We start from the raw sequence: 21,444 nt of genomic DNA, 5'->3' as shown, positions 1-21,444 counted from the left end.
CACTATCTAAAATTCTGAGTTCCTATAGATGCCAATCATTTTGAATTTCAAAAGATAAAGTGAGATGCCAAAACTGTTCAGAAGCAAAGAGCTACTAGCCCCGCTCATCTAATTGGGACTAAGTTTCATTGATATTGTGGAATTCATTGTATATTCTCTTCTTTTTATTCTATTATATTTTCAATTTGTTGGGGACAACCAACAATTTAAGTTTGGTGTTGTGATAAGCGGATAATTTATACGCTTTTTGGCATTATTTTTACGTAGTTTTTAGTATGATTTAGTTGATTTTTAGTATATTTTTATTAGTTTTTATGCAAAATTCACATTTCTGGACTTTACTATGAGTTTGTGTGTTTTTTTGTGATTTCAGGTATTTTCTGGCTGAAATTGAGGGACCTGAGCAAAAATCTGATTCAGAGGCTAAAAAAAGACTGAAGATGCTGTTGGATTCTGACCTCCCTGCACTCAAAGTAGATTTTCTGGAGCTACAGATGTCCAATTGGCGTGCTCTCAATTGCATTGGAAAGTAGACATCTTGGGCTTTTCAGAAATGTTTAATAGTTTATACTTTGCCTGAGATTTGATGGCCCAAACTAGCATTCCAAAACAGCATAAAAATTCTGGCGTAAAAAGCCCAAACTGGCATAAAAGCTGGAGTTAAACGCCCAAACTGACACCAGAGCTGGCGTTTAACTCCAAGAGAGGCCTATGCACATGAAAGCTTCAATACTCAGCCCAAGCACACACCAGGTGGGCCCCAAAAGTGGATTTCTGCACCATTTACTTATTTCTGTAAACCCTAGGTTACTAGTTCTCTATAAATAGGACCTTTTACTATTGTATTTTTATTCTTTTGATCATCTTTGATCTTGGGATCAGGTCTTTGAACCCTTTCTATTGTTTCATGTTATTTGGGAGGCATGGCCACTCGGCCATGTCTAGACCTTGTTCTTATGTATTTTTAATGGTGGAGTTTCTACACACCATAGATTAAGGTGTGGAGCTCTGCTGTTCCTCATGAATCAATGCAATTACTACTGTTTTTTATTCAATTCAAGCTTATTCTTGTTCTAATATATTCACTCGTACTTCAACCTGGTAGATGTGATGATCTGTGACACTCATCATTATCCTCCCTTATGAACGCGTGCCTGACAACCACCTCCGTTCTATCTGTGAGAGCTTGAGTGTGTATCTCTTGGCCTCCTGGTTCACGATGCATGGTTGCCTCTCCTGACAACAGATCTTCCATTCTGTGCAATCAGAGTCTTCGTGGTATAAGCTAGAATCACATGGGTAGCATTTTTGAGATCCGGAAAGTCTAAACCTTGTCTGTGGTATTCCGAGTAGGATCTAGGATGGGATGACTGTGACGAGTTTTAAACTCGCGTGTTGGGCACAGTGACAGTGTGCAAAAGGATGAATGGATCTTATTCTGACATGATCAAGAACCGACAGATGATTAGCCATGTGGGAAACCATAGAGGACCATTTTTACTGAGAGGATGGATGGTAGCCATTGACAACGGTGATCCAGCTACATACAGCTTGCCATGGAAAGGAGTATGAATGATTAGATGAAGGCAATAGGAAAGCAGAGGCTCAGAGGGAACAAAGCATCTTCATATGCTTATCTGAAATTCTCACCAATGAATTGCATAAGTATTTCTATCATATTTTCTGTTCTATTTTGTTTTTCATTTATCAAAACCCCATATCCATTTGAATCCACCTGACTGAGATTTACAAGGTGACCATAGCTTGCTTCAAGCCGACAATCTCCGTGGGATCGACCCTTACTCACGTAAAGTATTACTTAGACGACCCAGTGCACTTGGTGGTCAGCTGCACGAAGTTGTGTATCACGATTTCGTGTACCAATTAGAATATCATCAATGAAGATGATGACGAATCTAGCTAGGAAAGGACGGAATATCCGGTTCATATAGTCCATGAACATAGCAGGAGCATTGGTTAACCCAAATGACATCACAGTGTATTCAAAGTGACCATATCGAGTTTTGAAAGCAGTTTTCAGAATATCTTCATCTCTCACTTTTATCTAGTGATACCCAGACCTTAAGTCAATCTTGGAAAAGACACTAGCTCCTTACAATTGGTCCATCAGATCATCAATTCTCAGTAACAGGTATTTATTCTTTACAGTTATTTTGTTCAGTTGTCTGTAATCTATGCACAGCCGCATACTTCCATTCTTCAATTTTACCAACAACACCGGTGCTCCCCACGGAGAAATGCTCGGACAAATGAAGTTCTTACTCACCAACTCCTCCAGCTGAGCTTTAAGTTCAGTCGGCTCCGAAGGCGACATTCGGTAAGGTGCAATTGAAATTGGTCCTGCTCCAGGAACCAGCTCAATTCCAAATTTGATTTCTTTGGAGGGAGGAAATTCAGGTATGTCTTCAGGGAATATTTCTGGAAATTCATTCACAACTGGAATTTGATTCAAAATTTGCTCCTCACTCGAGACATTGGCGGCTAACAGCATAACACCCTAACATTCACATCCGCTGCAGTTTACGACAATGGAATTTAGATAATAACCTATCGCCACAACCGGTCCTTCTGACCCTTCTGACATAAAATGCAATGAACTTTCAGAGCAGTTAAGCAGAATGCGATTTTTTGATAACCAATCTAATCCCAAGATGAGATCAAGACCAGTCATCTGCAAACAAATTAAATCATGGACAAAATCTCGTTGTTTAACTCGGAACGGAACTTGTGGACAGCCTAATCTAGTCACAATAGCTTCAGAGGTAGCATTATGCACTTTCAAATCATAGGTCAAAACAACTATCTTCAATCTTAACTCACTAGCCTTCTCGAATGCTACAAATGAGTGTGATGCTCCAGTATCAAATAAGGCAATTAAAGTTTTACCATCCATTTGACAATTACCTCTCATCAGTCTCTCAGATCCATCGGCACCCACAACAGATGTAGTGAACACTCGCCTTGGCCGCTGTGCTCTCCCTGCGTCATCCCTCTTCTTGTTCGGATAGTTCTAAGACAAATGTCCGGCTCCACCACAGTAGTAGCATACACCTAAACCCGCTCTGCACAGAGTATTCGGGTGATACTTCCCACATCTTCTACAAGTCAAGTCATTATGTGGAATATGAGCTTGCTTTCCTTTGCTTCTTCCCTGGTTGTTGTTATCATTAAATTTCTGGATGTTATTCTGACCCAGATGTTGTTGTGGGACATAACCACGTCGCTTGAAGTTTCAAACTTTAGGTGCAAAATTCTTCCACTGATCCCTCCTAACAAAAGTTCGGTGATCACCTTTATCTGATGCCGCCTTTCTCACACAATCCTCTGCAACTCTGCTTTTGTTTACTAATTCAGAGAAGGTTCCAATTTCGATTGGGTCCACGATACTCAGAATGTTACTCTGAAGTCCACCTTCGTATTTAATGCATATCCATTCTTCGAAGTCCTTCGGAGCACCCTGACAGATCTTAGAAAACCGACACAGCTCCTCAAATTTGTTTGTGTACTCAGCTACTGATATTGAACCCTACTTCAGTTGCAACAATTCAAACTCCTTAGCTGTCCTAACCAAATTGGAAAAATACTTTTTGTAGAACTCAATTTAGAATGCGCCCCATGATATCGCAGCATCATCCTGCTGTAGAAGACAGTAAGTTCCCTTCCACTAATACTGAGCTTCACCTACCAGCTGGTAAGTGGCAAACTCAACTCACTGATCTTCAGGCACTTGTTGTGCTTACAAAGCTTGTTCCATTGCCTGAAACCAATTATCAGCCTCGGTCGGATTCGTGGTTCCTCTAAAGATTGATGGGTTTAATTTCAAAAAGGTAGCTAACGCTATCGGCCCATTTCCGCTGTTATCCTCGTTACCATTATTAACTTGCTGACTAACGAACCGTTGCCTGCATAGCAGCCGCCACATTCTCCAGGGTGTTCATAAAGTTCATGGGATTATTTGCAGTTGTTTCAGGTTTTGTAATTAATATTCTAGCCTCTGCCTTGACCGCGCCCGCGTCCACGAGTCATCATTTGGTTCTTGTTCACACCAAACAAGTGATATTAAGGTGATCAGTCTCAATATCTCAAGTCTAATGCTTCAAAGTCCCAAATGCATGCTCATAAACAAATATGCCACATATATCAATTAGATATCCTAATTAGCATATACACACACCCAGAGTATGTCCAGAAGCATAGTCAGTGCGTCTTTCGGGCTCTACAGGAATGAATTGCTCTGATACCATAATGTAACACCCTACTACATAGAGCCTCACGCTTAAGTCAAAAAGAAGAGGTGATGAGGTTTACGACCTCTAAAAGTAAAATACATACATAATATAGTTGAAAGAATTCATATCTAGGAGCCTTGAAGAATAAGCTAAACAAAAGCGAAAACAGAAAATCATACGAATAAGCATAGAAAAAGAATGGACAAGATCAAAAATGGTTGAAAACATAATATACATATCAGAGTTCCAAAACACAGATATCAAGCTCTAGACTCGACCTGCGAAGCTAAGGCCAGCCAGAGTATATAATTATATATATATATATATATATATATATATATATATATATATATATATATATATATATATACAACCAAAAATATAACTCAAACTATAGAATAAACACTTGATTCTCCAAGTCAACCTCTAGGAGGGACAAAATACAAAATATACATGCGGAGATTATATAAACATATATACATGGCCTAAAACAAAATATGACAGTCCAAAAGATAGTTCTTCACTTGTAAGGAAGGTCTCCAAATGCTCAACGAGGTTTTTATCGACCTGCATGGCTGCATCTAAAAAACAACAACAATATATATATATATATATATATATATATATATATATGAAATGAGAACTGGAGGTTCTCAGCATGGTAAAGGTGCTCGCATAATTAATATAAAAGGTCCTGGGAAAGCCAGAGGCATTCCTATAATTCCGACACTTAGATTTCAGCTTAAAGATTCAACTAAACTAGAAATTAGGTAAGTTATCTATGATATTCAAGTTCTAAATCTAACTTTAACTTAACACTTCACTTTCTGTCTCTTTCAATCCCCCGAATCACCAGCGAAACACCCCACTCACACCTCTGCCAAGAGGGGTCTCTCAGAAAACATACACATACAATTCAAGCAAGGAAAACACAGATAGAGGAGCAATTACAGCAAGTAAAATAAATAGCAGATAAGCAGAGTTAAATAGTTAATAAGCAAATTAAAACAATGCACACTCAAGCAAAACATACAGATGCATATGATGCATGCCTGTCCTATGGCTGATGAATCTCATCTATCGGTTATACAGCCAACCCGATATGTCCTGGTAGCTAACCATTGGACAGTCCCTCTGCGCGCTTCTCCAAGCTCAATAATATCCATGAGAAAAATCCCTAGCTCATCCATGGAGAGAGACAAAATCCCAAGCTCAAATTCTTATATATATGCATGCCCAATGGAAAACTCAGGGAGTTAAAGTGCCTGGTCACAACTTACATATAGATCGTCAACAATTTATCTCAATTTTTGCAAGTCTCATATGCTCTTAAATTGATTATCATCATCATTTCATATCTCATTGAATCTCAAATTCATCATTATTACTATTATCATTCCTCATTTTCACACCTCCCATTCCATCCATCTATAATTTAAACTCAAAATATAATTCTTTTTTTCTAAATAAATCAAACTTAAAACATATAATCCTTAAAACCAATTCTTTCTAAATAATCACTTCAAACGACACTTCTATTTTTTATAAAAATTTTAGCAGCATCTCTAAATCTCAAACTTCTGCCACCCTTCAAGGGTCCCAACTACCAAACTAAACACCTCTAAATCATTCAAATCATTTCCAGTATTGAATTATTTCAAAATCAAAGTAATTTTTAATATTAATTCTTTTCTAAAAATCAACCAACTCCAATAACAAACCATTCACAAAATCAAATCACACATCATATACCATTTTCACAGTCCATCAATAATTCATTTAGTTCATTCCTATCTTAGGGTCTTCTAGCCTAAGTTTTCACGAGACATTAAACATTAACTACGAGAAACCAAAATCATACATTGGCCGATTCCTCCCTAGGCTCGGAACACCTCAAAAACCTCTCTTTTTACAAGCTCCAAGCTTTCAAACATCAATTCCTCAAACTTAATCACCCGGATTTTGTTTCAAACCGCCCAATTGAACTCCAAATCAACAAGAACACAATCTAATTCAAATAATATCACTATAATCATCATAGGATTCACTAATTCAACGATTTCAACAATTCACAAGGGTTTAACAGTTTCTTACCTTACTCACGGATCTATTGGACAAAACTCAGTGATTATCCGCTGCTAGAGTTTATCTAAACTATCAAAATCATTCAATTCCTTGATATCCAAATCCTAAAATCACGAAATTCAGGAGAGGGAGAACTGGGAGAGAAATGTTAATTTCTTACCACTTTGTTCAGATAGAATTAAAGAGAATTCCGAAACAAACACGTGACTGCTGATGGCTCATCAATCAAAGCTCTGAATTGAAAATTATGGACGATTGAATTTTGGAAACGTTTACCCCCTTTTTCCCTTTTATGTGAATCTCTCTTCTCTCGGTGTTTCTCATAAATGAGAAGGAATAGGGGGCAGCACGATGGGCGACGACGGCGCAATAGGGGCTGGAGGTAGACGTCAACAGTGACAAACGTCAATGACGCGATCAACGGGAGGAGAAGTGGAAGAGAGAGGATGCAAGTGCGTATAGTGAGTGATTTATAACTTGGGACTATACAGCACGGATATGCAGAGTGTAAAACCTAATTTTTTGAACTTCAAAACTAGATTTAGAGAGTAGCTGGCTGAGTTAGCTTATAAGAGAGTTGGCCCCAGTACTTTTTCATTTCCAAATATTAAAAAGCATGTTTTTATGGTTTAAAATTTGAATTTAATTTTAATGCATTGTCAATGTAAAACCGTTTTATACGTACATCTAATCACATAACGTCACATTAGCAAATTGACCGCGTGAATAATCATCTAAAAAATAGTTATGATTGCTATAAAATATTTTACACTATCAATACATCAAAATTAAACTCTTTAAAGTTTTCAATTTATGTATCTTATCAACAGATGTAAACACATTGATGAAACTCCCAAAATACAAAATTTTAAATTCTAACTGATTTAAGACATAGTACCAACCAAAAATGTTACTATTATTAAGTTTTATTTTTCAGAAAACACACTTGCATGAACCCCTTAATATTCATGGTCATTAATTGTGTGTGTATTTTTAATCAACACATAGTTGACTAGTGGTATGAAATGATTAAGGTACACGAATGTGATTATACCAAAAAATGAAAATTACTATTTGTCTTTAAAAAATACAAACACTCTCATCTCTTTATTGTTACTTTTGACTTTTATTAAAGGAAATTCTACAGAAATTGAACTTGTTATTCCGTTCTTTTTAGATTGGGTAGGACCAATTAAAATTCATAAACTTGTAAATTTCACCAATAGTTTTCAATATGTATGGGTTTCTATCGCTATAGGTAAACATTTCCTGATGTAATTTGCTTCATTTCAGATTGTCAGTAATAATACTTTAGAACCTCATCATCATTATGGATAAGTTTGTTTCAACTTAAAAAAGAAAATAAAAAATAATAATAAATTGGAGATCTTAATTATAATAAAATGATACAAATATGTTAAATGTATTTTAATTTTTATTTTTTAAAGAAAAAATAAATAAACTAAAACAAACATAAGCCTTTCTGGAACACTTTAGTTCCACTCATCTGTTGTACGGTAGAATGTCCGATGTGTAATGCTGTTACTGTTTTTTCATGGCACAGGTAGATAGATGACTTCTAAAGAGATTTATTTTTTTTATCTTCAAACCAAACATCATTTCACGCATCACCAATATGCCACAATACCTAACTTAATTTCTTCGTAATTATTTCTCATTATTATCTTAATTTGGTACTTGCACAGTTTCACATAGTTAACCATTTTATCCTGTCTCCAAATATATAGCGAACTTAATTTTACCGTACTAACAGTATAAAACATTTTATACAACCGTCCAATCATATCTGTTCTTTTGAGTGACCATTCATACGGTCAATATAAAAAGTAATTATTTTTATTTATATGACCTTATTGAAAGTATATTAAAATTAAATTCATATAATATTCATTGTTCCAAGAAATAAACATGTAATTCTTTGCCACAGTGAATCCCTTATAACTAGAACTTAATTTTCAAAATTTGATTAACCAAAACATTTTCCACTTCAATTATTCAGAATAAAACAGCATTAATCCTAACAAAAATTTTGTCCAACTCAACTCATGACCATCATCCAGTATGATGACCAGTTTGGCTTCCTTAATGTTATGAAGAAACTGCTAAAAAATTAGTTCTATAGACCTATAATATTATGAAAATACCCTTTTTAACTTTTGGAACTCTAGAAAAAAACCATTTTCATGAAGGGCTGACTCTCAAACAATGCTTTGCTCCAAACAATTCATCAAACCTGATTAAAACTTTGACTCGCAAAAGCGATAGCAGCATTCACATGCATATGGCAGCACGAAAAACTTCGGGCATGTATGCAACCAAGAATTTAGACCATCTAACTCTCATCAGCATCTAGAATGTGAAGAGGATTCAATCAGCACCTGTAGGATAATTTCCAAAGGAACGAGTTGTAGTAAGTTATCGGTCTGATCCAACAGAAGCAAAAAGTAGGGATGCATTTGTTCCTCCAAATCCAAAAGAGTTTGACATAGCAACTCTAATTGGCATCTCTTTTGAAGCAGTCAATGGCATGAAACGATGGGCGAATACAGGATCTGGCTTGGTTAAATTAAGAGTTAATGGAGCAATTCCCTGTCAACAGAAGTTTAGAACATCATAGGACCAACATATTAGAACACACATACAGCAACTGCCTTTAATCAAAGCATAAAAGCAAGAGTCACAAGATTCTCCCTGCAACATGTATGATATAGATGCACATTTCCAACAAAAATAAGTTGCTTACATGTTGTATAGCCAAAACAGAAAAAATTGCTTCAACGGCTCCAGCAGCACCTAGAAGATGACCTATAGCCCCCTGTGCTCCATGAAATATAAAATATGTCATCAACTTCATTTAGCATGCTTTGGAATAAAAATGAATTATCCAACCCAAATGAGAAGAGAAAAGAAAACAAAGAAGAAAAGGGTGTTTGCAGGGTGAGAAGGTTCGGACATATAATGCACTTCTTGGACTAGTACTCAGATTATGAAGACAGTCAGACAAGCATAATTTGTTGGTCAAAGAGCTTGAAATATCTTTTACCTTCGTAGAGGAGAAGGCCAAAGCAGACGAATTTGCATGGCCAGAGAATATGGTTTTGATAGCGTTAGCTTCTATCACATCACCTGTATATTGGTTCGTGGTTATATAACTTATAATATAGGAAGTTAGGAACAAACATCCAGAGATAAAAGTAATATGATATTCGATATTCAATATTCAAGCTCAAATTTGCCGCAAGTTGTAAAGCTCCACTTCACTTACCCAACGGAGTAGATGTAGCATGCGCATTTATGTAATCCACTTCAGAAGGATGAAGGCCAGACTGCAATTGATTAACAAATTGTCATTTAAAATGAAGATTGTCTAATCTCTATAGTCCCTATAGTATAGACTATGCTAACAACATCAGAGACTAAACAATGATTACAGTCTGGGCCCTAAAAGTTTAGCTTTTAATCATCAAAGACATCAAAGTCTACCAGCAGGTTTGCAAGTGTTAAAGAACAATTTCCCATGCGTCATTTTATCATGTGGTTTGCGTCTTTCAGAAGAATAAAGTTTGTAATTCCAAAGCTAGGAAATTCTTTAGTATTAATAGATGTCTCACAATCACTATATTATAAGCTATGGAGAAAGAGAATATAATAAATGGTCCAGATAAAGTGTGGGTCACACCACTACTAGTATTAAGCAAGAGATAATCCTTCCATCCAACTCTAAATTAAATTCTTATTTTGCGTATGACCCTTCCCAGACCCTGCGGCAGTTCGGGGTGCTTGTGCACCGGATTGTATATTTTCTCCTTCGATCTTCCATTTTGATATCATGTTGATGGGTCCACCTTGATGACAGCAACTACTAGAAACGGAAAGCACAAAAGCGCTCTCTGATACAAACTGATTTTGGTATCGCAATGGAAGCATGGAGGTTATGATACAAATACTAGATACATAACTTTTTTTTTCCGAAAAGATGCATAAAAATGCTCTACCTAAGATATATGGATACAAAAATACAGAATTCAATCCAGAATTAGATAGAAAGATTCTGCACCGCTTCAACTGATCCCATTACAACCACCAGCAATGCAACTAATATAAATAGGTCCTTCCATCCAACTATGGATCGAGTTCCCTATTTTGGCTTCATATATCTTAGGTGGAATCCTATGATGTAATAAGTCGTTCTAGTACTTTGAATCTTCTTTATTCTTCCATTTTGAATACTGACATCACTTATAATTTCTGCTAAATGAATCCGGAGTGCTCTCAAGCAATAAATACCAAAAACACTGAAGTATCTAATCTTTTACTCTTTTTTATGTAATAATTTCATTTCACATTTGAACTTAACTAACATCTAACCTATACAGCTTTGTGTGTGTGTGTGTGTGTAAGAAACCTTCCCATTCAATCAGACACTGAAGTGAAATGGAGATTATATCTCAAAATTTCTATATCAAGGGGGAGACAAAGAAAGTCAAACATTGAGGACATGTATCAAAATGTATATGTGCACAGTTGGGAGCTCAGCCAACATAAAATCTAAAATGATAACTTCACAAATAAATACACATTCAAGGATCGTCAAAGGAAACCTGTCTTAAAGCATGAGTCATAGCTAAAATAGCACCTCTCCCATCATTCGGAGGTTGAGTGATATGATGTGCATCACCTAGTGAAAATCGGTATGAAAAGAAGTCAACATATAACCAAGATGAGGAATGAATTTTGACATATTCTTTCAAAAAAGAATATTTATCACGGAAAAATAGGAATTGGTCAAACACAGGTAACTTTTTAGCAATTTTTTATGTTAAAAAAATGAGAGGGAAAAAGTTCTTTTAAATAGATCACATTCAACAAATACCTGACATCCCATAGCCACGAACCTCTGCATAGACTTTTGCTCCCCGATTCTTTGCATGATTGAATTCCTTAGAGATGGAGGGAAATAAATAAACAAGAAATAAAACATTATAAGCAAACTAGGTGAATAGGAATTGTTAGGACAGACAACAGACAATAAATTTCTCAACCAACCTCCAAGACCAAGACTCCGCAACCCTCACCTATCCTGAATAAAATATTAGATTACAATAAATAGCAAGTTAGACAAGCCAAACAATCCAATAATTCAAAGTTAGAGAAATACCACTGCAAAAAATAAATGAAATATCAGAATTAGAAAAAATGAATGTGGAATAACTTACACAAACCCATCCCGACCACTATCAAAGGGCCTTGATGCTTCCTGTGGGCTTGAATTATATTTTGTAGTCAAAGCTCTAGACCTACAAAATTTTTCATATTAGAGTTGAAAGATAGCATACAGAATAAGACACAGACATAATCATTAAGGTGAGTCAAACAAACAAAGGACAGAAGGCATCACTCATAATTTACCTGCAGAATCCTGCAATTGATAATGCATCAATGCTGGACTCTGTGCCTCCAGCCACCATGACATCTGCATCCCCGAATTGTATCATCCTCACTGCATCACCAATTGAATGTGCCCCAGTAGCACATGCAGTAACTGCCGCATGATTTGGACCCTATAATCAGAAAGGGCAACAAGTTTGTCACCTGCTCAAAATTGTTAATGATCATAAAGGTCATATCATAAGAGTTAAGACACAATATGCCAATAGCTCTGCAACAACTGACAACTTTGCTTTCTTTTACTTGTATTGACATTTGTTATAATCGATCCAGGATAAAATATATCATGTTTGTTTTAGTACCAAACCAATCACCTGATTGACAAAAGTTATTCATCTTTTATCTTTGATTCAGAAAGGTGTCACTTCTCATTGAATTATGTTCAGAATGAGTTATGGATATGGAAGAAGAAAAGAGAGAACAGATATTATGAATAATAGTATAAGTGTATAACACAGATATTTTGATATGAAATATCCAGATATAATGTGTGTACAAAGAGAAAAAACACTGACTCCTATTATAACTATAATCGTAACTATTAACAATGCTAAACCCTCTTCCTACTTAAATAAAGAAATAAACCATGAAACAAAATAAAATAAGAAAATCAACTTTAAGAATAACTGAATAAGATATCATGTATGATACTCTTTGACATTCTAATATATGAAAGAAATATTGTATGATTAACAAATTATAACGTTATTCTAGATACTTTATTATCAAGAAACATAAAAGCAGAAGACATATTTGTTTAATATAGAAGGTCAACTTATTCTACACCTGCAACAAACAAGTAAACTCAATTCCTGAAATCCACATATTTACTTATTTAGAGAATTCAATAAATGGAAATGCAATCGCCTGCCCAGAAGCCACAGAATCCACATATACCTGGAAGCCATATTTCATGCTCACGTGACCTGATGCCATGTTGACCAATATCCGTGGTATAAAAAATGGACTAAGGCGACGAAGACGCTGTATTCAGAGGAGAAAAAAGTAAAAACCAAATAGAATATGGTTTATTAGAGAAAAACTTGAACAAGGATAGATCATCAAACTTCTTTGATACAAGTTAGTTCTAAGAAACAAACCTTCTCACAGAGCAGTTGGGCAGAATCCAAGACGTCACTAATGCTTCCAATTCCACCACCAATAGACACCCCCTGATATTTCTTTTGAAGTTAAAATACATCACAAGGGACCTATCAAAAACAATTCCTCATTAGCCATATTAAAGAGTGCATACCGTTCTTTCCCTGTGCTCCTGCTCAGTGGGAAACCAGTTAGAATCTTTAAGAGCTTCGTCGGCAGCGCATAGTGCATATGCTATAAACCTGGCTATTGATCGATGGTCCTAAGGGAAATGTAGCAAAACTATAATGACATCAATATATGTAATAGAGGTTCCCATACAGCACATATGAGTAAATGCAAAGAAATATAAGATAAAATTAAAAACCTGAAGAAAATACATAACATCTAGCCAATTTTTTTATCTCTTTTCGTGGAAGGAAGGGAACTTTCTCCTTCAAATTTAAAGAGAACATTACTGACTAGCAAGAGGTTCCTGGTTCCATGATTTCATTATACAAAGAAAAAGAACTTGAATTTCCTTTTAGCAGAAAAAAAAAATCTAAAAATAAAAGTCATGTTTCAAGAAGAATGATTTTCCAAATTCTACAAAATATCATGGTTTCCTACAAAGTATCATGCAGCTGAGAAGAATACAATTGGACATTCATTCAAATGACTATTTGTCTTTGTGCACATATACGAGTAAAAAAAGTCATGTTTCTAATCCATGAAATTATTTTAAAATTCCAGCACAACCAATGCCTTCCAATTTTGAGAAATACAATACTTCAAAGTTCAAATTGCACCCAATATATATGTATATATATAGAAATATAATATAATAAATATCATATTTGCCTTTGAAATATTATGACAGCCACTCACTCATCATAGCATTATTGAATGAACTCTTGAAAATTTATGAATCTATTTCTCTCTTTTATTCAAGACTCATTGCAATATTGAAACAACTAGGCTCGTTTGGTTCTGAGAACAGGACAAGGCATGACACAAAAGATAAAAGATACAAAAATTAGTGTTTTTGTATTTTGTTTGATGATAAATTAAATATAAAAAAGAACAAATTACAAAAGTCCAATTTACTCTCATTTTTTTCATACAAAAATTTTAGGAAGAAAATTATAATGATAAAAAATATAATTATGAAAAATTAATAGCAATAATAAAAGAAAAAATGAAAAAAATAAGTTGTATCTCTTGTTAGTATCTATGTGGCCTTCCTGTCAGGAATGATACAAAATACACTAATTCAATGTCGATGGACACAATGTCTGTATCCATGTCTCATCTGCCAAACACGATTTTATGACTATGTGTCCCTGTCTCAATGTCCCGTCCCTATAAACAAACGCAGCCCTACAGATTATAGACTTTTAATCAAAAGTTCACGTACAAGCTACATAGCTCCATTAATTGATGAAAAACAATAGGAGAGATGCTAAAGCTACTGTCATCTGGTAGCATAGTAATATGAAATGTAGTGACCAAGACTTACCTTAGAGTTAAGCCATATTTCCTCATTGAATTCACCTAGATTAGTTCCAGTTGGAACAACTGCAGCAACTTTGGATGTCAACTGATCAAATGTACTCAACTGAGTTTCTTTATCAAAACTACTCATCTGAAGATCTTCCAAACCCAATGACCTTACTCCACATTTACCATCAATTAGGTGCCTCCATGTTTTATCAACTCCACATCCAAGAGGAGTCACCATGCCTAAACCTAAACCAGCACAAACAGATCAATACATTTTGAAAATGAAAATAGTGGCACATGAAAAATGAAGTGAAGAACAACTCATCAATGAAGCAATTCAAGCGTGCACAAAATGATGGAACTGAAATTCTAGCTTTCAATGTGTGATATAAATTATAGGGTAAATGATCTCCCTAGAGCTTAGGTGATATTATGTTAACACTCTTTAACTTGTCATACCTAGAATGAAATTACCATAATGTTTCACGAGAGATTAGAATCACATTTTACAAAATACAGATTACAAGGTTAGAAGTGTACTAGTGTAGTGTCGCATAAACTTAAGGAAATATTAGTATAGGCTTTTATAGATAGGTGTCATAGTAGTATCCCTTGACCTTGGGAGAGTTCAATATAATTTACCCTAAATTGTATATACGAGCAAGGGTTACAAGTTAAATTAGTCACTCATACATTTATCAAGTTACTTGTTTATACTGCACCCTTTGGATGCAGCCCTCTCCCAAACTCCACGTAGTGCAGGATGCATGTGCACTGGACTGCTCCTTTTTGTATATATGGAGCAAAGCATATTGAAGAGAACTAGATACACCGTACAGTTGGTATGTGATCAGGTATGAACATAATCTTAGCTGCAATTACAAGTTACAAATTCTTGCATGGGGAGAGTATCATTCCCTTCCTTTCAACCTATCCATCATTCTTTTGACACTTCAGTATTTCAAAATATCTATCATTTTATAAAATCTAAATAAGATCAATTACTTTCTTCCATTTATACACCTAAAAAGGATTACTAATCTTTCTTGAATATATTGATCTATTAGTAATCCATTCGGTCAATTTTATGCAAGAATTATTTTGTCAAATCAAATCATTTTCTACCTTAACCAAGATTTTTTCTTTTCCTTTTCACCTTAATCTATCAGATAGATTGAAACACATGAAGTATTCAACCACAGCTAGATAAACATTGTGCAAACAAAAGTTCTTCAAGCAGAATCGAAAAAGCAAAGCTAACAGAATTTACCAGTAACAACTACTCTTCTGGAAGAAACAACAGGAGGAGGATCCATAATAGCTCTACCCCCAGAAGAAGATGAAGAAATGCTTTGGTAAAAGCCGAGGCCACGGGAACCGAAAACTCGGCGCGAAGCACGCATCGCCATGTCCACCTTCTGAACGAACGGCGAAAACTACTGAGAATCTGAAAGATTATGGAATTTGCAATCAGCACAGCGAGTACAATTTCTCAATGCACGGCGTTCAAGAAGATTAGGATACAATGTTCTAGAACTTCTCATGGATTCATTCCGGTACATACAATGGGAGTGTTATCAGTTTCTAGGACGCAGTGTGGCTGGGAAAGCTGAGAGGAGAATAGGTGATGGTAGTGGCAGCGGGTTCAGTGATGGCTTGAAGGCGGAGAAAAGGAGATGATAGTAGTTGGCTGTGGTGAGACTGGTGGTGAAGGTGCAGCTAGGTTGTGCTTGTGCTTAGTGCCAACTACCATGTTGATAGGTCGTCAGGGTCATCGCTTCAAACTTTCGGAAAACTCGGTTCAAGGGTAAACCAATGAGTTAATAGCAAGGTTACAAGAACCAAACCGGTTATTGAACCGGTCGAGTGAGACGGGCTGGCCCGCCCCGTCTAATGAGACGGTTCCTAAAGGCTGGCCCAGCCCGTCGAAACTCCTTTTTATTTTTTTAACCATTAAATATTAAATAATATATAATTTTATAATATTTCAATAAATTTATAATTTTTTAAGACAAAATTATAATTTTTAAATTTATAAATATTAAAGTCTTTATAATTCTAAATATCTAATAAATATAATCATTAACTAAATTTTTTAAAGCAAAATAATAAAACTAACATTGTCCAAAGTAAAACAAACATTATCCAAAACATATAATTAAATATCTCCAAATCTCTAATGAATCAAACATAGAACATAATCTAAACTTAAATAAAAACGAAGAAATCATCCAAATACAAGCACATTTGTTTTTTACAAAAGGCCTTGACCTAAAAAAAATAGTCGGCTTGTTGCAGAAGTCCGCCAAAGCTCACGATTTAGGCAGTGTAGATTAGATAGACTTTTTTGTTATAACGGTTTCAAATTTTCATTCTGGTCCGCTTTTAATGGTTCAATAGTCTAATTAAAGTGAACTATAATTGAACCGGTTTAACTAAATATAAAATAAATTATTAAAAATAATATATAATTTCAGATATTCAAACTCAATAATTTCTAAACTAATTAAAGTTTCACAATGTCCATAATTTATCATTAAAAATTTACAAAATAACAAATTTCTAATTAATTTCTTAGTTCAAATCAAGTAATCCGCAATAATACCGATCACATTAGCAACAAAAAATTCAAAATAAAAAAAAAGTTCAAAAATAACTTCTACTAATCAAGTAATCAATAACTTCTAATAATAGCACCATTTCATTTCACATAAAGGATTGAATAGTATAGATCCTCAAACCAAAAATCATATAATCCTAACACAAAATAAATTCCAATTCAATTACAAATTCTTAAACCTGCTGAATATAAGAGTCAAAGCATATAATCATATTTAGTTTTTAGATTCTAATTAATTAATCAGCACCATGGTTTTGATTCCTAAATTTAAATTAAACTGAAAATACATCAACAACAAAAACTAAATTGAATTCAATTCTAAATTCAGAATCCAAATTAAATTGAATTCAGAATCATATCAGTATTCAACAAATTAAATAAATAATTCAATTCTAAACTCAGAACATAAACTCAACTCAGAATCTTAAAAATTAATTGGGAAAAAAGATAAAACTGAAAAAGTATTAGCTTACCGAAGAAATGGTGAGAGATGAACGACGATGACAGAATGAGCTCGAAAAGTGTGAGACAAGGTGAGCTCGCGATGAGACTGTGAGACAGAGTTACCTAAAATCAGAGGAGAAGGAAAGGGGCGACAACCAAAAACGGCGACAAGCAGAGAAGCAAAAACGATGTTCAGCGAGGAACGGAGAAGCAGCAATGACCAGAGAAAGCTCGAAAAGAGACGTTGAGCTTGGACCAAAATAGCTCAAAGAGACAACGATCGAGCAACCCTTCGCGACAGTGACACCATGAGCTCAACGCAGACCTTCGTGCGATGGCGAAGAGAGGAGGAACGATGAGAAGAGGGCTGACGAATGGATTTTTGATGGTATAGAATTTCACAAATGAATTCTCGTTGAAAGTATAGTTTCTAAACCAACAATAATCCTCTCATACAAAAGATTGTTTGTCACAAGTAACAAACCCCTAATTTTATAAACCGAAGTATTCAAACCTCGGGTCGTTCTCCCTAGGAATTGTAATGAAGTGTCTTGTTATTGGTTGTGAGTTATATTTGGGGTTTTTAAGATTTTAGACAAGAAATATAAATGGCAAAGAAAATAAACTAACAACTAGCAAAGCTCTTGGCAAGATATGAGAACTAGAAGTCCTATCCTAATTATCCTCCTCAATTGTGATGACAAATTGTCCATTGCTCCCACTTAGTTAACCTCTAACCATGGAGGAAAGTCAAGTGGATGAATCAATTTGATTCCTCAAATCCTAATCAACTCCTAAAGGAAAGACTAGCTTTAGAGGCATTCAAATCAATTAGCAATCTCTCCAATTATCAATCAACAAAGGAATTAGATAACTCAAGAGTCACTAATTACTCTACCTAGGCCAGGAGGAACAAAATCTACACTATATCTATAAGAGACATTTCAACAAACACATAGAGTGCAATAGAAGTAAACATTATTAAATGCAAGAATTAAAGGAATCTACAACTACAAAAACAAGAGATCAACAATAGAAAAGTAAAGAAGACACATTTAGTATGAATTACCTCTTATTGAATTAGAAGAATGTAGAAGGAACAATACTAGATCTACAACAAAATATAAGAACAACATAAAGGAAATTACAATAAAAGAATGGAAGGAGAATGAATCTAACAACAAGGAATTGAGATGTAGAAGTAGAAGAAAGCAAAGATTAAAACCTAGATCTAAAAACTAATCCTAATCCTAATCCTAATTCTAGAGAGAAGTGAGAGCTTCTCTCTCTAGAAACTAATTCTAACTACTAAACTAAACTAATGGTAACTAACATGTCCATCCCTCTTCAATCCTTGGCTTAAATAGGATCAGAAATGAGCTGGATTGGGCCCACAAGGCTTGTAAATTCGCTAGCCACGAGTTTGCATGAAGTGAACCACGTGCACCAACAGCGCGTGCGCGTATTATGCGCGTGCGCGCCACCATACGTGTAGCAACTATGGCAAATCTTATATCGTTTCGAAGCCCCGGATGTTAGCTTTCCAACCCAACTGGAACCGCATCATTTGGACCTTTGTAGCTCAAGTTATGGTCATTTAAGTGCGAAGAGGTCGGCTTGACAGCTTTCCGGTTCTTTCATTTCTTCATGAGTTCTCCAACTTTACATGCTTTTTCTTCATTCCCTTGATCCAATCTTTGCCTCCTAAATCTGAAATCACTTAGCAAACATATCAAGGCATCTAATGGAATCAAGGTAAATTACATTTAGCTATTTTAAGACCTAAAAAGCATGTTTTCACTCTTAAGCACAATTAAAGGAGAATATACAAAACCATGCTATTTCATTGAATAAATGTGGGTAAAAGGTTATAAAATCCCCTAAAATCAATACAAGATAAACCGTCAAAATGGGGTTTGTCAAGGGCCGAGCAAAACTTTCACAGGCGACGACAGCACCCACGATCAGTCCCACCGGTGGCAACAACACCTCTACCGGAGGAGAAGAGTTTGGAAATGACTTTAAAGAGGGATGGTGGCTGCAAGCTGTGTTCAAAGAAGGTTTAAGACCGGGGTTATTTTTCATAGAGAGAGAAAAGGGTGGGGGATAGTCGGAGGATTCTTTTATTTAAATTAAATAAAATATAAATTATGAAAATACATAAAATGTGAGATATTTACCAAAATGCGTAATCTTACACATCTTGGATGTTGAGAGGTAAGTTAAAAATTGAACATATCTCGGCGTCTGAGATTCCGTGCTGTGACCGAGTAACGCCGAGACATATTCTGGATACACCCGAAATATGTGTTATTAAAGGATCGGGTTCTGAGCACCCGAGATATGTGACAACTTAGAATGGGGTCTCAGAACCCGAGATATGTACAATCCTCCAGATGGGGTCTCAGCATCTGAGATGTAGTCAATGATGTAATTTGGGTCTCAGTACCCGGGATATGTGTATTATGGTTTACGTGTTTCTGCACCCAAGATATATTGAAGAATAACTCTATTTATAGAGCCTATCCCTCAACCATCTCCTCATAATTCACAAATCAATATTTTCTTCCTCTTCTTTTCGTTTTGTTCTGATGGAAAATAATCAATTCTTTTTTGTTTTGGTTCATCTCAATGGGATAGTAAAACACGGTGAGGAAGGTCATGTTGTTCACCAACCGGGTTGATACCCTACATGCGCTAAAGACGGTCATGCTAAGCAATATGGGGGAATAGATACTTAGGAAGTTGGGCGGGTTGCATATAGATTTCTGCACGTGCTTTCGCATGGTGGATTTACCAACAGGTTATTTTTTATGGGGATCAACATGTGAGGGTAATGTTCGATGTACATGTACGACTAATGCCACAACATATGATGGAGTTGTATTCTGCAGTCTGTAACATGGTTGTTGGTGGTGGGTTGTCTCCTTCGAGTCCTGCAGTTGTCCCGGTGGAGGCCACACCGATCCACTGTGCCAAGTCTCATGATAGTGCCGACGAGGATGACGGTGAGGGTGATTCAACTTATGTTGCTAGGTCCGAGTCGTCTAGCAATACTGCTTCCGCTAATAAGTATGTGCCAGAGATTCCCACCGGCAGTGTTGGTCGGTTTGTCCTACCTTCCCCTTTGGCCATTCCTCAATTGTCAGAAGTTCTTAGTCATTATCACACTTTGAATTTGGACGCAATGCAGTCAAACGATCTTTTGAATGTCGGTGAAAGGGAGGATTACAATACGGATGGTGGGGTGAAATTCCGAGTTGGCCATAGGTTCAAAAACTGTGATGTAGTTCTAATGGCGGTGAAGAACTATAGTATTCAACGGAATGTGGAATACAGAATTTTGGAGTTAGACAGGCTTAAATACCACTATCGTTGAAAGCAATTCACCAACAGTTGTTCATGGAGTCTTCATGTGGCACTACGCCAAAACTTAAACTACTGGTATATTTTGTTATTTATTTTTGATGAATTAAGTCTATTACATTAATTTTGTGTTGTACTGAATGTTGACATCCACGAGTAATTTGTAGGGAGGTGCGTAGGTTCGATGGAGCAAACACCTGTTTGGCACCAACCATGTCTCAGGATTATGTTCAATTGGATAGTAGTTTGATTTGCAAGGTCATATTACTTATGATAAAGACTGACCCGTCAGTGTCTATCCCGGTGTTGCAAAGAGGTGCATCAGAGTTACCATTTCAAGCCCTTGTATTGAAAGGTGTGGATGGCAAAGTCGAAAGCGATTGCCCAGATTTATAGTGACTGGGAAGAGTTGTATAACAAGATACCCGCGCTTTTACAAGCTTTGCAAGAATGCCTCTCAAGTACAATTCACGAATGCGTTGCTATTCCTTATTACAACTGGGACATGGTTGATGGAGAATAGAGCTAGTTTGTTTTAATGCCAAATAAATCCTCAACTCACTCCCACATAGGGTGTCCATGCCATTGCTGGAAGTCTCTGGTATAACTCCCAATCGACTCTCTATT

At 35.8% G+C, this 21,444-nt stretch overlaps 1 protein-coding gene across 2 annotated transcripts; it reads right to left on the bottom strand.

Moving 5' to 3' along the window:
• Positions 1-8,291: 8,291 nt before the first annotated feature.
• Positions 8,292-16,140, bottom strand: LOC112741314 (3-oxoacyl-[acyl-carrier-protein] synthase, mitochondrial). 2 transcript variants are annotated; one of them, XM_025790255.3, is made up of 15 exons: positions 15,952-16,140; positions 15,658-15,834; positions 14,404-14,633; positions 13,060-13,167; positions 12,905-12,976; positions 12,702-12,788; positions 11,766-11,917; positions 11,573-11,653; positions 11,403-11,436; positions 11,230-11,296; positions 10,958-11,034; positions 9,622-9,682; positions 9,400-9,482; positions 9,100-9,171; positions 8,292-8,945 (listed from the first exon to the last, which is right to left on the bottom strand). In XM_025790255.3, exons 2-15 carry the CDS (start codon positions 15,794-15,796, stop codon positions 8,772-8,774), a joined length of 1,437 nt encoding a protein of 478 aa, XP_025646040.1. In that variant the 5' UTR covers positions 15,797-15,834; positions 15,952-16,140; the 3' UTR covers positions 8,292-8,771. The 2 variants fall into 2 exon arrangements, with proteins under 2 accessions (XP_025646040.1, XP_072072253.1); XM_072216152.1 differs by having other exon boundaries at positions 15,658-16,140.
• Between the last annotated feature and the right edge of the window lie 5,304 nt (positions 16,141-21,444).

Source organism: Arachis hypogaea, chromosome 2 (assembly GCF_003086295.3).
Source record: "Arachis hypogaea cultivar Tifrunner chromosome 2, arahy.Tifrunner.gnm2.J5K5, whole genome shotgun sequence".
Taxonomy (NCBI): Eukaryota; Viridiplantae; Streptophyta; class Magnoliopsida; order Fabales; family Fabaceae; genus Arachis; species Arachis hypogaea.
Note: the sequence above shows the minus strand (reverse complement) of the source record. Positions and strands in the feature narration are given on the sequence as shown.